General features: G+C 40.9%; 2 protein-coding genes across 3 annotated transcripts in view; both read right to left on the reverse strand.

The window, feature by feature from the left end:
• Positions 1 to 7,782, reverse strand: part of dync1h1 (dynein, cytoplasmic 1, heavy chain 1) — a 32,311-nt gene extending 24,529 nt beyond the window's left edge. Inside the window, exons 1-15 of the mRNA XM_037746397.1 lie at positions 7,415 to 7,782; positions 5,657 to 5,744; positions 4,859 to 5,032; positions 4,466 to 4,721; positions 4,164 to 4,350; positions 3,798 to 4,069; positions 3,441 to 3,668; positions 2,619 to 3,272; positions 2,066 to 2,488; positions 1,753 to 1,932; positions 1,468 to 1,617; positions 1,185 to 1,331; positions 811 to 951; positions 431 to 607; positions 47 to 157 (exon numbers count right to left, since the gene is read on the reverse strand). Of these exons, the coding sequence (XP_037602325.1) occupies positions 47 to 157; positions 431 to 607; positions 811 to 951; positions 1,185 to 1,331; positions 1,468 to 1,617; positions 1,753 to 1,932; positions 2,066 to 2,488; positions 2,619 to 3,272; positions 3,441 to 3,668; positions 3,798 to 4,069; positions 4,164 to 4,350; positions 4,466 to 4,721; positions 4,859 to 5,032; positions 5,657 to 5,744; positions 7,415 to 7,664 (3,438 nt within the window). The 5' untranslated portion in view covers positions 7,665 to 7,782. The remainder of the gene's footprint in view (positions 1 to 46; positions 158 to 430; positions 608 to 810; positions 952 to 1,184; positions 1,332 to 1,467; positions 1,618 to 1,752; positions 1,933 to 2,065; positions 2,489 to 2,618; positions 3,273 to 3,440; positions 3,669 to 3,797; positions 4,070 to 4,163; positions 4,351 to 4,465; positions 4,722 to 4,858; positions 5,033 to 5,656; positions 5,745 to 7,414) is intronic.
• Positions 7,783 to 8,830: 1,048 nt separating this feature from the next.
• On the reverse strand, positions 8,831 to 14,561 carry tmem30b (transmembrane protein 30B). Of its 2 annotated transcripts, none has more exons than XM_037747471.1 (8): positions 14,543 to 14,561; positions 13,574 to 13,771; positions 13,167 to 13,274; positions 12,936 to 13,043; positions 12,571 to 12,661; positions 12,044 to 12,181; positions 11,604 to 11,810; positions 8,831 to 9,642 (listed from the first exon to the last, which is right to left on the reverse strand). In XM_037747471.1, exons 2-8 carry the CDS (start codon positions 13,760 to 13,762, stop codon positions 9,464 to 9,466), a joined length of 1,020 nt encoding a protein of 339 aa, XP_037603399.1. In that variant the 5' UTR covers positions 13,763 to 13,771; positions 14,543 to 14,561; the 3' UTR covers positions 8,831 to 9,463. The 2 variants fall into 2 exon arrangements, with proteins under 2 accessions (XP_037603399.1, XP_037603398.1); XM_037747470.1 differs by lacking the exon at positions 14,543 to 14,561 and adding an exon at positions 14,398 to 14,536.
• Between the last annotated feature and the right edge of the window lie 933 nt (positions 14,562 to 15,494).

Below are 15,494 nucleotides of genomic sequence, written 5' to 3' on the forward strand. Positions count from 1 at the left end.
TTACGAAGCTGGTCAAAAGACATTTTATAGACATATTATACGTTACCTTGGAGATCTGACTATGGAAGTCCTGCATGTTCTGGCCAAGCATCTGGCCAAACTTGCTGAGCACTTCTTTGTGCCAGGAGTCGTACTTCAAGTTCACCTTGGACTGGACCTGTTGTCAGGGACAAATACGAACATTTAAAAATAAGCCCATAAAAATACAAAAGGATACTCATTGTAACATTGCATAATAACATTGCATTGCAATGAAACAACTGTGCACAAATAAGGGGGTTTTAAGAGATCTCACGCTTCCCTTAAAATAATGGTCAAAAATAGAAGTAACATGTCTTGTTTTAAAGACAAAACATGACTTTTAACATTTTTTAAGTGATTGCCGTTTGAGAAATATTTTTCAAATATAGCCTATAACTGTCATTATTACCTTGCCATAGTCGATGACCACAGGTCCAAAATCCTTCCGTGTCTCTGCATTGTCAAATGTTCCACGTGCTTTGCGGATCTGGACCAGCAGGGCCTGCCACTTGGTGAGGTCTTCACCCAAACGGTTGTAGATGTTCTCGGCTTGCATGTCCCACAAGCACTGGTACTGCAGCCACACCTGGACAGGGGCGGCAAAGAAAAGAGATGAATACTCACAAACTAATGTACATGACAGTTTGTATTATGCATGTTTATGATATGAAGACAGTACAAAAGAAAACAGTAATTAGGCATTTCATTTCTTTAAATCTTTTCTTCAAACAAAGCAATGCTATCAGAAGTAATCCTAAGGCATGATAACACGTTGTAAATGACTCTTACCTTGACATACTGCTCCACCTCAGTGACAATGTCTTCGACTGCATTGTAGGCCTCCTCTAAGGCTGCAGGGCCATCTGGCATCCTGGTCAGGGCATTTCTGTAGAACTTCTCTTCCTCTGACAGCTCATAGTGGACTCCAACCTGGAGAGGAAGGACAGATTTGCTTAGATAAAAGCTACAGCACAAGTGCAAGAAGACACAACATTCAAACGTTTCTACATATATCATATTTGAACTCAAATAAAATAGAACGTACTTTATGTTTGGTAGATACTTTGTTCAAAGTGGCTTGTACCTATTTGTTTACATACCACAGACATTCAGACATGCATTCTTATCATGGCTTTCTGCTCAAACTGTTTAAACATCTCTACCTGGTATCTCTGGCTCTGAATCCTGGGAAGAGAAAGGATGACCATCTTCCAGGCAAACATCTCCTGATAGAGCTTGTAGCGACAGTCTTCAATAGGTGGGTTCAGGTAGATCACCTGGTTAGTAATCCTCAGCTCATGGACAACATTCTGGGAGAAGAAAATAACAGAATAGTTTGTTATAATAGATAGTGAATCCAAGGTTTCCCAAGGTTATATAAGGAATAATCAATAAAACAAAACATGGTTTAAGGCACCACAGAGTCACAACAGTCACAATGGCTACCTTGATCTTGGGATCCCCTCCAGGTTTGTGGCTCACTTGTGGAGCCTCTGTGTCCATGTCCACATCAGCTTTGTCCTCTGCCTGGCCACGGAGCACCTGGGTCCAGGCCTTAAGGCCACACTGCAGACGCACTCCCAGGATACGTTCAATCTATGGAAACAAAATGAAATCCATCCTGTTTGAAAGCCATTCAGACCAATCACATATGTAAAAAAAAAGGTTTAAATGTTTCCATTCCGACTCAAAACAGTCACAATCCAACTTGTATTGCTTTGTGGTGCCAACCTCAATGTCGAGCTTGTTGACCCAGATGGGCAGGTTGGAATACGAGTGGAGATTGAGGTCGTCCACGGCCTTCTGGACTCGGTTGAGGATTTCAGAGAAGGTCTTGTTCTCGAACATGCAAGTCTCCAAAGAGCGAACCTCAAGATCAATTTTCTCCTCAATCAGTAAGAGGTCGTCCACCTGTAAACAACATACAGCAGAAAAAAAACATGAGAATGACAATTAAATAATAGCACTTATTTCATTCATTTCAATATGACACAGAGGTGAGACTGTACTTATGCATGTAACCATTTTATAGAGACACACGGACCTTCTCCTGGAAATTGAAGACAGTCTCAGCCAGCCTCTGAACATAAGGATCCAGCTTGTAGGACTCCCACACCAGAGTGATGCCTTCAGTAACGAGAGCCTGAACCTCTTTCTTGAGCCCAGCCACCAGCAGGGAGATGGAGAATCTCTCCTCCACCTTCTCACAAGTGCGCTCGTAGGTGCGCACGCTCTCGATCAAAGAGATGGCAAACGGGTACAGCTGGTTAGCCTGGTGGGCTTTGTTGACGATGGCCAAAGGAACACGGAAGCTCAGCCACTTGAGGTTACGAACCTCTTTGGACAAGGTGATGATCTCCGGGAGGAAGTTGACTTTAAGCTTAAGCATGTTTCCGGTGCGTCCACGGGCACGAGTGCTCTCAATTGTGAAGATGCGGCCAGACACACCAAGGTTACGCTGCTGCACCTGATTTACAGAAAAAAAGAGGAACAAATATTTAAAAACAAAACAATAAAAACATAAAACACAATAGAACATTTTTCGAATATTTGAGAAAAATGCTACACTATATTAAAGTCCATGATCAGCTTCATACCTTGCGAGACCAGTCATCAAATATCTCTTGAGTATTGAGTTTAGCCCTGAAGCTATCTCCATCCTGCTTCAGCTTCAGCCCTTCCACATGGTTCTCCCAGCCTTTTCCCAGAACATCCTCCACTCTCTTCATGTACGCAGTCAGCTGACGGTCGATCTGCTTCGCCCAGATGATGGAGCCGGACACCGGCGGCAGGTCTCGGACGTGGCTCATCTTACAGGCCTGGCTCTGAGGGTACTGCACTTTGAACTTGTCGTGCAGTGACTCGATGTCATCCTTCACGCGCTGGATGAGCTGCGTCTGGTACTCCCGGATGGCGCCGCGGATGTGGGGACGCACAAAGAGAGCGTTGAAGCGGGAGAAGATGCGGAACATTTCGTTGGCGTTCTTGGCGGTTCCCAGCTGATCACGCAGGCGGGCAGTGATACGGGTCTCCACGCGGTCGATGCGTTCGTCATAGCGCTTCATGGCTGCTTCCCAGGCTTCCATACCTTCCTTAGACACATCCAGACCATCGACCTCTTTGACATTCTCATATGCCAGGTTGACCTCCTCGATAGCGTTGGCGTCAGCGGCATCAAAGAGAACTCCAGCTACCTTCATATCTTGAGGCTCAACTGTCTCTCCAGGGGCATGTTGTGGCACGGCAGAAACCTGGGGATTAAACGTAAGAAAGAACCATTTCTCAATCAAGTGTGGACAAAATCAGATATTAATTCCTATTTTGTCAGGAAAACAACATTAAAATGATCATAAGAAAATAATGACAAGACATACTGGTCAGTTCAAGCGTAGCCATTACAGATGCTAATGGTACTCTACCTGAGGCCTCAGCACACGGACGATGACGGCCCTCAACTGCTCATGCTGCCTTCTGAAACGTCTCATGTGATCCAGACGGGATTGGAGCTTCCTGTGAGCTGGGCTCAAACGCCACACCATCTTCAGGTTCTCCTCTCTCTTTCTCTTCACAATGTCCCTCAGAAGCACCTGCAGTTTCTCATACTCATCCTCCCAGGTCTGGAACACCTCGAAGCAGGCCACCATCACCTGCTCGCAGAAGTTTAAAAGGACATTTAGGAAGACGTAGAATATTTGGAGTAGCTAAAGTAAGTGTGTACTTCAGGGGAAAAATAGACAATAGGTTTAAGTTTATGCTAGAGACTCAACCACACCAACCTTTTCAAATTCCTCGTAGGCAACATGCATGAGCTTCCTGGTGCCCAACACCTTGAGGAGCTGGGAGCTCAAGTCCCTAGAGATGGCCTCCACTAGGCGCAGTGCTCTCTGGATAGGGTACTTGGTGTTCCTAATCTTTTTCAGATGAGTGAATATGGCCATCAGGGCCTGGCGGATCTTATCAAGCTCAGAAGCAGAGAGCAGGTCATTGAGAGGGAAGTCCTTCATCAGAGGATTGTAGTCATTGACCGTTTCCACAGCCTGTTTCAGACCTGTGAGAAGTAGAAAAAGGATAAACAATTAATCATACTGTATTAAAAAAATACTGCCAGTAATGAAAATCTGTCTTGGCTGATTGTCACTCACCAGTGTCGGTGTCAAAGCTGACAGTAGCATGGAAACGTTTGCCGTGTTTGAGGATGTCCAGTGTGAGCAGAACCTCGGGGCTCTCTCTCTTCTCCTGGATCCTGTTGAGTGCTCTCTCCAGATTCAACCAAAAACTGATCTCCTGCAAGGCTGTGCCAGAAGCTGGGTCACGGTCGAGCTTTGTCACCTGATAAAAGGTTGAGTGGAGGAGACAAATAACCCGTGAGTTTAATAGACAAATATTTTTCCATATACCTGTTATTATATGAAATTTGAGATAGAAATATGGTAAAGCCTCTTACCTTTTGGATCTCCCTGATCCAGCGGTTGACTCCAGATTGCAGCTGGTTAAGGAAGGTTGGGTCCTCCACTTTGTCGCCAAAGTCAGTGACCTTGGGCTTCTCCCCGCGCTCGTATAACTGCTTGGCGATGTTTGTGATGATGGGGTGGATGAGGAGGCTGATCTCAGGAATCTCAATGTTCTGCTGCAGGTGGAGAAGTCCCATCTCCAGCTCAGCGATCTTTTTCTCCACCGAGGGAGCCATCTTATCCCCATCTCTAGAGGTTTAGGACACAGATGACAGTGAAGATGAATCCTCCATCCATGTTACATTACTCCTCCATGTGGAGTTCATGATTCAGTTTTACTATATTAAATGTTTTTATCAAAACATAAGACACATTTTGAGGATTACCTGTCTGCCTTGCCAGACTCGCGGATGTAGGACTTGAAGAACGGAGCGACAGCGTTGCTGATGAAAGAGTGGAGTGTTTCGTAGGGAGAATCCTCACTCAAGGTCAGAACTCGAACTTGGGTCGATATGGGCTTGTCTGCATCAATCACAACTGCCCTCTTGATGAAAGCCAGGCTGCAGGGGGAAAAAAGAACAAAAACATGAGTTCATTAATTAATCATTTTTCAGCTTTACAGTTTACAGTTTACAGTTTTCTCCTACGCACATACAATTACGTAGGGCTGTCATGTTGAAGGAATTTCCCCTGTGGTGATAATGATTGGCTCAACAGCGCAATATGCGGTAATAGCACCAGTTTTTTATGTTTTCATTTCTTTAAAAAATTACTTTGTTTATCATAATTTTAGTGCTATATAAATTAGCTTTATTGTTAGGCTACTATTAGGTATATTGTTGCTTTTTAAATGGCAAAGTTGACACTGTTTTAAAACAAATTAAATACTTGTTTATTGTTAAATGCAGAACACAGAAGGGCAATGAGGCGCAGTGTTTTTTTCAGCTGAGACACTTTTGCGTTTGCGTCTGGTTGCGATTGTACTGCATATCCATGGAAGTAAAAAGGTCCTTGTCACAATGCGGGATGAAAAAAGAAAAAAATGTGAAAATAGCAGTTATGGCAAGCGGTTGGCTTGTCAATAGTAGAAATAATAGTATTGCAATATTGCGGTTATTGTGGCAGCCCTAATTACACGTCTGATAAAGAAGACCTCTGTTCAGTGCATTAGATGCATCACTTACCTGTTGGACTTCACCCCATAGCGTATGTCAGTGCTGATGTTATAAGTGATGCATTCCTTCTCCTCCTCTCCTTCATCTCCAACATCCTCTGTGTGAAGAACAAATAAAATCAAAGTCTTATCTGACCATGTAAACAGACAACTCATGAAGTATTATTTACATTGCCAATCTTAATGAGTGTTTTCAACAGCCATTTTCCACACTGAAATCAAGTTAATAAGCTATAGCATCAAGATATATTATGCACCACGCAGTAAGGACTGATTGCTCAAGGCCAACAAAATTACTCAGCTACTGCTAATGGTAAATTATCTGGATGCTAGACAGGAGTTGAGTTTATCGGAGTATAATAATAAGCAATGTTACAGTAGGATGGACGACAGAGCAATCCTGAAGTCCATCCATCTATGTCCCCATCCTTCTTTACAAGTGAGGTCATGGCTTGTAGGAAATTAAACTGCACTCTCTGCATTGCAGCATCAGTATTCTCTCAGTGCATGAAAATAGATTGGCTGAGACAGTAACTCTCTGTCTGGGGTAAAAAAAACCTACAGGCTCAGACTCAGTGGCTGGTCATGTGCATGTATCAAGGGATCAAGGTTCAGCAGCACTTATAATAAAACATTAGGAAGGGCAAGCAGCTCTGAAGCTCAGGATTAACTCGCCTGGAGGAAACTGAATATACTGTGTTCATTGACACAAGCTGGTTCACATGATAAAACCCCCAAGAAGGAGCACATAACATGACTTGCAGTTTACTACAAAGGATGCATTCTCTTTGAATTGAGGTGGTGCTTGTGTTATTATTAGCACAGTGTCACTTGTCAACAAACAGTATTTCTACATTAACACAATGGTAACGCTAACAGAGGAGCCACAGTGGAGAGTGTCCTGGTCTTCTCTGTCACAGTCTGGAAGGAGATGGAAGAGTCTGAGGTGTAGGACATCCCCATTCAGGAACAGCACGTACCCTGATGCTATTAGGCACCTAAACTCAAATGCATAGGCTCTATGTGGGAGGAAATTGAGCTCCAGCATACATGCACATACATGTTTTGCACTAGACACTTTAGGGGAAGTTGCAATAGCACAAGGCTCTTCACAGTATTTGAGCATTTTAGGATTTTATTGGTCTGAATGATTGTATAAATGTAGGTGGTTGTCTCCTATGTACACTATGTTTTTTTTTTTATTTATATATGTGTGTGCTTTTGTCCTTTGTCTGTTTTTTTTTTTGTTTTTTTTAAGTTATTTTTTGGGGTGATTTTTAAGCATTTTATTGATAGGACAGTGGATAGAGTGTTGGAAAGGGGGAGAGAGAGAGATGACATGCGGAAAGGACCACAGGCCGGATTCGAACCCGGGTCCACCGCTGCTAGGACTGAGCCTTGGCATTTACATGGGCGCTCGCTCTACCGACTGAGCTAACCAGCCGCCCCCTTTGTCTGTTTTTAATGAGCACTGCACCGAAACAGATGACAATAAACTGTGGGTTGACATGGCAATAAAAGTATTGATTGATTGATTGACTAACTTACATTCAATTCTACACTACAACAGCAAACAAATATATATTAACTGCTTAAGTTAACCAGTATCACAGCATAAACTGAGGATCTTCATAGGAGTGTGTTGTGTTGTTCTCTTCCCCACCCAGTGTGACGTAGTTGTCTTAACAATGTGACGGATGGAGCCAGAAAGCTATAGCTTAACACTGCTACTACTTGCCCACTACTAGCTCAATGTAGTAGCCGTTACCTTTGAGAGCACTTCTCTCCACCAGGATGGTGTGAACTTGCGGGTCGGCCAGAAACTTCCTCATCTGCTCCACGGCGCTCTTCTCCTCCAGGGCGGTTTCCAGAGCCGCCGGGGCCTCGCCGCCATCTTCCAGGAGCAGCGGGACCAGCTTCCTCATGTGCTTCTGCAGCACCGAGGTATCCGCCACCGTCTGAACGGTCGACACCTCCATGGTGCCGGAGTTCTCCTCCGTCCCTCCGCCGTCCGACATCCTTTTGAAGCGAAGTCAACGATGGCCGGTAAGCTGTGTGACAGTGAACAAAGAGACTGACGTTATGTTGCTGTCTGCAGTGTCTGGGTCAGAGACGGACTGCTGCTGTCAAAACGCCGCACCCGTGGAAGGTCTGGTTTATTCGCGCAATGGATTATGGTATTTGTAGTTCAAGGGGTTTGGTATTTCATTGTGCTGTACAAGCAAAAAACTACAATACCCACAATGCAGTTGAACAAATCAATTTTTTCTCTCTTATGACAGAGAGAAAGGGAGTTGTCTGCAATGATGCAGCTAAAAATCCAGAAATCCTCACAGTCAATGAACAACTGTTAATAATTATATTACTAATTCAGTGATAAGACACACTTCATGTTTTTTTTTTGGTTTGTTTTTGTTTGTTTTTTACATTTATTCTTTGATATTGCAATATATTGTTATTAATTGTTTTGTATTTGTTTGTTTGTTTTATTGACACAACAAACATTAATTACTTCTTTATTGTTTTTTTTCATTTACGTGCATGTTCTTTTTAAATATCTATATATTGTAATTTGCTTAATGAATTGTATATATATGTTTTTATTTTTATTTTGTTTTTTTTATTTTTATTTATTATTGAATTGACGCTTTGACAATATTGTTCACCTGACAGTTATGCCAATAAAGCAAATTGAATTGAATTGAATTGATAAGACGCTGCTATATTTACCATAAGATAATCACACCCTTTGTCACAATGTGACAGGCATTAACATCAATGCACTTTTATGCAGACTCATGCTATCACAAATTAATGCATTATCTATAAATTTGTCATGCATCTTATAAAATGTTATGCTTATTACTTCTACTTTTTTTATAAACCTGAACATCCAGACCAATCAAAAATAAAATAATACCTGGAGCTTGGACTTGAGTCAGTTGAGAAGACAGACCTGCAAAAGGCCAAAAAGCTTGCAGAATATCATTCGAGATCTGAAAAAACTGAAACTATAGACTACCTCTGAAGTCATAATAAAGAAAGCTGAGAGATAAAAACTTTGCCTATTGATAATGGGAAGCCCGCATTTCCATATAATCCATCATAGATGGTTAAAAATTATGTAAACATAGCATGGCACTGTTGCCTGTGGAACCTAAATGTCATAATAATAAGACAGAGATAATTGTTTTTTGTCATTTTATTTAATAAATATCAACTTGAAGTAAAATAACCATGGCACGAGTTAAAACATGAGCTTGCATAGCCCGTACACCAGATCCCTGAGTTAAAATTCCCACATCTTACAGCATTATTTCCAAGCAAAGCTAAACATCTCACACAATCAAGTAAAAATTCTTGTCCAGTATCATATGGCTTATCAAATAGTTTATGGCTTTATAATGATTTATTACTGACCTAAAATGAGGAAGAAGCTCATTTTGTGATGATGTAAAAATTTAAGAGACACTGCTTACAGCTGTTCCACCAGCAAGGAATGGTAGCTGACTTTGCGGTGTTTTTGCACTCAGGAGAACCTAACTTTGTAGACAAGTAGTGTCCCCATATTATCCCAATATGTCCCCATATTGAAAATCATCCTATTTTGCAGTCATGGGGAACTCCAGTGTCGAGACCAGGCATCCTCTACTCCTCAGGATACATCTTCATGTCCAGAATATCACATGTTCATAAGTGGAGTCTCGCTCTTTACTCCCCTTTGTGGGAGCACTGTACTATGCGCTTATCATCCCATTGAGTAAAAACGGATAAAAAGAAGGAAAAAAATGTTGATAGGGTTGATAAACCTCCATCCTCAGTCTTCCTCAGGAAACTTGAATTTAGCATAGACGATGAGCATGACTATGGACATGAAGACGCACAGTGAACCAACCACGAGGTAGGCAATGCCCAGGAACTCATTCTTGCCACCCATCCAGGACACGTTGCTGAACACCACCTTCTTTCTCCCATCAAAGCTCAGAACAGGATAGTCTGGGGGACAAAATGTTAAGGATATATAGCAAAAATGGAAATGCATAAAATAAACAAAAAATAGTGACCTTGTGCCAATATATTCACTGAAGCATTCAATATACAAAACTGCATTAAGATGCTGTATCAAACAACCAGTGGTCGTTTTAACCGTTTGTTTTAAAGTGTTTTAACTCCTTGTTTCCAAAACTTTTTGTGGGGATCCACTTTTAAAAAATGACAAACCGATTCACAATAGGATTTATCTAGAAATTAGGCGAAGAGTGAATTTGTGCGAAAATGAACATTCCTGAGCATTTCCGCATCACCTTATATTATCTTGAATAGGTAAACCAGCTATTTTTAAGAGATACACGTTTGATATATCACAACTTCGTTGTATGCATGTGTTATTGAAAACATATACACAAGGTAAATACTTTATAAATGAGACCAAATAAATACATTTAGACAGAGTTAACAGGTTCTTGTTTTTTTCCTCTCATCAGTAACACAAACAGAATGTACATTTGCCTTTCATGTTAGATTCAATGTTAAAAGGAGGCTACAATTATCAGAACAATACAAACCTTCAGGCTCCCTCATGTGGCTCAAAGGTGTACTGCAGATATAAATCCTAAATAAAAGACTATGGAAGAAATTCTGCAAATTTAGATGGCGACCCTAATAAAATCTCCTGCGACCCACCTGTGGGTCCCGAACCAGTCTTTGGGAATGACTGTTTCAACTCAGTTACTACAAATTATGTATGGAGCGGATCCTCTTCACAGAGTCCGCCATGTTGTTCTGGCATTTTTCTAAAATGTCAGAACACTGGCTCGAGAGAGAGCCTTTTGCATTTTTACATACCTGAAGGCCACCGTGGTCCTCTGACACACAAACTGCGGTAACATGAACCACAGAGTGGAAAACCGTGGAACTTCTGTTGCTCCTAAAGTAGTGTTATTATGGTAAGGATGGCCTCTGAGCCAGGCGAATGTTGTTACCACGGTTTTGCACTCAGCGGCTCATGTTACCGCAGACTTGGAAAGGGAGGAGCGAGCGGAGGGGTACTCAGTTGGTTGCAATCTGCAACCACACCACTAGCTGCCGGCAAATCCTACACACTGCACCTTTTAGGTATTTAAACTTGGAAACACGGTGGTATGGTCCTTTAAGCAAAATGAACCATGTCTGAGGTATTTACATAGGCCTTCATAGGCTTCAAGTAAAACAGCAATCAATCATGTGAAAAGATTATTTGCCTAGCACATTTACTTATGTCAGAAAATTTGCCTGTTTCTTTCTTCACTTAAGGAACTCCTGAGTCATTGTGTTCACTCTGCCCAGCTAAAAACAGAATCACACCCAACTGGTTAAACAGGTTAGGCTGTTGTTGTAACACGACACAAAACGTGGCCAAAACAATAGCTGACCTCTTTATGTAGATTTGAAGCTTTGTAAATCTGTAAATCTCATGTGGATGGAACGGTGTAAAGCTCCTTCAACCACACAGATGTTCTTGTTTAAAGCATAATATCCCCTGATGATAAGATTCATTATCCAGATTTACATGCTGTTTTAAACAAGTAAAGAGTTTCTTCTTCCTCATACCCAGCACAAGGAATGGCACAGCATCAACACAGTGATGTGTTTGAATAACTTATCACCCCTTGCTCGTGTATAATTTTGCTCTCACTTGAATGGCTTCACAAAATCCACCATATTTACACCTTTCTTGCCAGCAGGCACTTGATTTAACACTTAAGACTCACTGTAAGATAGGCCTTTGTTAAATACTTTGGCCATTGTCTTGTCTCATCACAGTGCGAGTGTCAATATGTTGAGAAAGATGTGTTATAGCTATATAGTGCTAATTTGAGTGATGGAATAAAGATTAAATAGGGTCCAAGTAAAAAATGGCTAGTGTAAGCACCATCCATAAAATCATCCCAGAATCTGTAACATGTATGAAAGGATACTGTAGGCAATTTCAAGGGAGTAGTTTCCAGCTGGCAGACCCTCTTTATAATCCCCCTCTGTGATTCGTCGATACAGCTTTCTGAAATCTGGCAGGGCCGCCCTCCTCATCCACACCAGGAAGTCTTGATTGATGAAGCCGTTGTTAGCGGGGTCTGCGGTGTCCAACTCGTAAGCAGGCCTGGGCCAAAATAAGGGTTTCACAGTACCTGTAAGTCAAGATTTTAAATCAGCTATCATGATTCATGAAACATTATATTAAAATGTGATTTACCTGCACTAAACTAAGTTACTCATTTCATCCACAATACTCCCTTCAATACAACTTGTGACCAGCCAATTCATTTTGAGCAGGCTGGGAACCCCTCATTAAAAACTTAATTAATCTGCACCATAGCACTACCTGAACAGAACAGCCAGTTACAGTAAAGTAAGTTTTTACCGTTGAATGCGTCCTTCAGAGGAGTGACACTGGGGTTTCTGTATTTGACGTTGTAATCTGTCCACCAAGCAATCCCTTTTCCATCGAAGGGCACCAGTTTCTTTGTCCCATTGACGATCTGATACAGCTTGAAGGTGTCTTAAAAAAAAACAAGAATTAATACGCAAATACACACAGCAAATAAACTTAAAGGACCAGTGTGTATGATTTAGGGGGATCTATTAGCAGAAATGGAATAATATATTCATAACTATGTTTTCGTTTGTGTAATCACCTGAAACTAAGAATCATTGTGTTTTCATTACCTTAGAATGAGCCTATCATATCTACATATCAAACACTGACTCTAGAGAGAGCCTTTTACATTATTATGTTACCTGAAGGCCACCGTAGATTTTTCAAAACGCTTGGGAAGGGAGGGATTGAGCGGACGAGTATTCAGTTGGTTGCAATCTGCAACCTCACCGCTGGATGCCACTACACATTGCTCCTTTAAATCCAAATGAATTTGAAACATCCTTACATACCATTGAACATGCTGTTTGCTATTGATCCACATGGTACAATTGGTTTGTCGTTGCTGTCATAGTCATAGGGTGCACAGGTGTCATCGGGACCCTTCAAGAGACACAGAGAACAGAATTTTCATCGATCAAATAAATACTTAATAGAGAGATGGGCAATGACATAGAATATCACTATGCAGCTATATGATCCATGCATTGTTACAAAAATGTACACTGATAAAATATGAACTGCACACATATGTTTGACCAAGGTGACAAAACGTAACTCAACTCAGCATATCTTTATTCCAATTGAGAATATATGGATTTTGTTTTCCCCATAGAAATTTAAATACATTTTTCAATATCCTATGTTGTCAACTCACCTTAAAGGCATCCAAGTCTCCAGACAGCTGGCTATCATCTTTGGACGCACCGTACCTCCTGTAGTTCTGGAAGTAGTTTGCCAACCCATAATAAAAGAACACGGGTCCCTGTGGAGGAAAAACAGAATCACAAAAACAAACATTCAAGGTTCAGCCGCAGCCAGAAATATAGTTCAATTTCATTACTGTTCATATGTGTGTGAATGTGTTTGTGCAAAGCTCCAATGCAACCTTAAATAAAGTGTCAATGTCGAAGGTCAGCTCGCACACACAAGGCGTTGGTTTTGGGTCAGTGCACTTGAAGCATTCTGACCCTGGGGCAACCCCAGTGTAGTCCAACTGTGTGGAAAGAACAAGAAAGGCCATTATTAATTATTGATGACTACAACACCTGTCTCCATCAAGTGTTACAGACACAGTACGATATCGCTTACAAGTGACAAGTCTGTGAGCAGTGTACAGTTTTGTACTGTACACCATTTTCTTTCATCTCAACACTGAAAAGTTTTAATATTGACTCAAGGTTTGTTCACTTCAACCCAGTTACTGTGTCTCCTCCTCTCGTGGCGATATCTGAGCCTTAATTCCCCAGTATGCCACCCAACTGAATTGTGTGCTCGGCAGTCTGACAGTCATACCTCCAACACCTGGATGCTCTGTGAGGTGACAAAGAGTGCAACGCCAATGCCGATGAACGCCAGGCCGATGACGACAAACCCTGGGATGACAATGCCAGCGGAGAGCATGGGCTGCCATGCCGGAAGTCTCTGCTGAGTGAAGGCGGTGTTGTCAGGCCGGTTGGCTAACTCCTGCTCCTGCTTCACCATTTTGTGGTTCTGTTGGATAGATTGTTACTTGCTGGTATTTAAGTGTATTATATAATAACCATGGCACACATATGAAACACTCCCTACATGTTTGGAAATTAGCACCAGCCAAATGCTGATATAAATTTGCAAGTGGCTGCTAGTTTTGCACCCATTTCACCATGCAGCCTAACTATTGAGTGTAGATTTTGAAACTTGCAGGGGTTGAGTTACCTTTTGTCACCTTGGTCAAACATATGTGTGCAGTTCATATTTTATCAGTAGATTTTGAAATCAGCCACAGTGGCAGGTGGACACAAAGTTAATTTCCAAACCTGACTTCCTGCATAACCAAGATGAGTCTTTATTTCCCCTGTTCTGACACTATACAGACTTAATGTTTACTCTCATTTTGAGTTAATGTAGGACATGGCAGACAGCTGCAACAGTTAATATAACTTATTTACAACACATAATAACCAACCCCACCCCTAAAATGCTTCATATCACATACAATAATCTTAAAATCTCAACCACCAACAACACCCAGATTAGCCGAGGGCAAAACACAGACGTTTCACTGTATTCAAATGAAATGGTTGAAGCACAAACATACATATTCACGATATTACATGTGGATTTTAGGCGTTACTTACATACAGTCGGCTCAAAATGGAGAAACAAAGGAGTCAAACAAAACGTCGGTGTATTTCCCTGAGTAGTAGTACGCGCGACAGAGAGGAGCTCACCTTTACCTGTCTACCCCCACCTTTACCTGCCCATCCTGTTCTTCCTCCATACCTGTGTGACGTCACTTTGTAGTTCTACTTCTTCTTCTTCGTTGGTGTTTATTGGCGGTTGGCAAACCAGCTTATAGGTGCATTACTGCCACCTGCTGGACTGGAGTGTGGAGCTGTAGATTGGTAGAAAAAAAATAATAATAAAAAAATATTTTAAAAAAATATTAAAAATAAATAAATAATAATAATAACAATATTAATAATAATATTAATGAAATTCTCTCCATTATTCCTGTTGCCCTAAAGTAATTAATTAGAAGATTGTGTACTTTCTTAGATGTCTTTCCTAGCAGATTTCCCATTGTAATAATTCCATCATTTACTCCTGATATCAATTCCCTTCTTTCTTCGTCATATTTATCACTTTGTAGTTTCTCCACAAACGGAAGATAAGGGCGGAAGTTACTTGGTCAATTGGTAAATAATAATAGTCTGTTGATGTCATATTCAGAATTTCTTCAAAGATTTAAGATACCAGTCACACCCAAGGAATATGCTTTTATTTTTTGATGCAGCTCCCACAGGTTCTCTTCAATTTTTTAAAGAGTTGTAATCCCACAGAAATTGACATTATTAGTACTGAGCATATTTTTATTGTAGATATTAACATTCTGAATAAACCATGCACTAACAGACACATTAGAGATGTTTTGAACTGTGTTACACCTCCTTTTGGTCATCTATTATGGGTGATTTACAGTGGAAAAAGGCTTGTTGTATTCTAAACAAATATTGTATCAATAATAAAGTGAAAGAATTATCCTTCAAGATTTTACATAGAATTTACCCTGTTAAAGAAATATTAGAAAGATTTAAAATAAATATAGACTCTATATATATTTTCTGTGACTCAGATTGAGAAACAATATTTCATTTGTTTTTTTCACTGTAATCATTCGACTTTATTTTGGACTGATAGGCAAAATTTCATAAATAGAAAAATGAGTACTAAT

The sequence above is a fragment of the Sebastes umbrosus genome, chromosome 16, assembly GCF_015220745.1.
Source record: "Sebastes umbrosus isolate fSebUmb1 chromosome 16, fSebUmb1.pri, whole genome shotgun sequence".
Taxonomy (NCBI): Eukaryota; Metazoa; Chordata; class Actinopteri; order Perciformes; family Sebastidae; genus Sebastes; species Sebastes umbrosus.

Coding starts and splice junctions, on each gene's coding strand:
- tmem30b (XM_037747471.1), bottom strand. CDS start 13,762: ATGGTGAAGCAGGAGCAGGAGTTAGCCAACCGGCCTGACAACACCGCC. Junction 12,182..12,570: donor AGCAAACAGCATGTTCAATG/GTATGTAAGGAT, acceptor TTTTTTTTTAAG/ACACCTTCAAGCTGTATCAG. Junction 11,811..12,043: donor TCTGAAGGACGCATTCAACG/GTAAAAACTTAC, acceptor CTTGACTTACAG/GTACTGTGAAACCCTTATTT.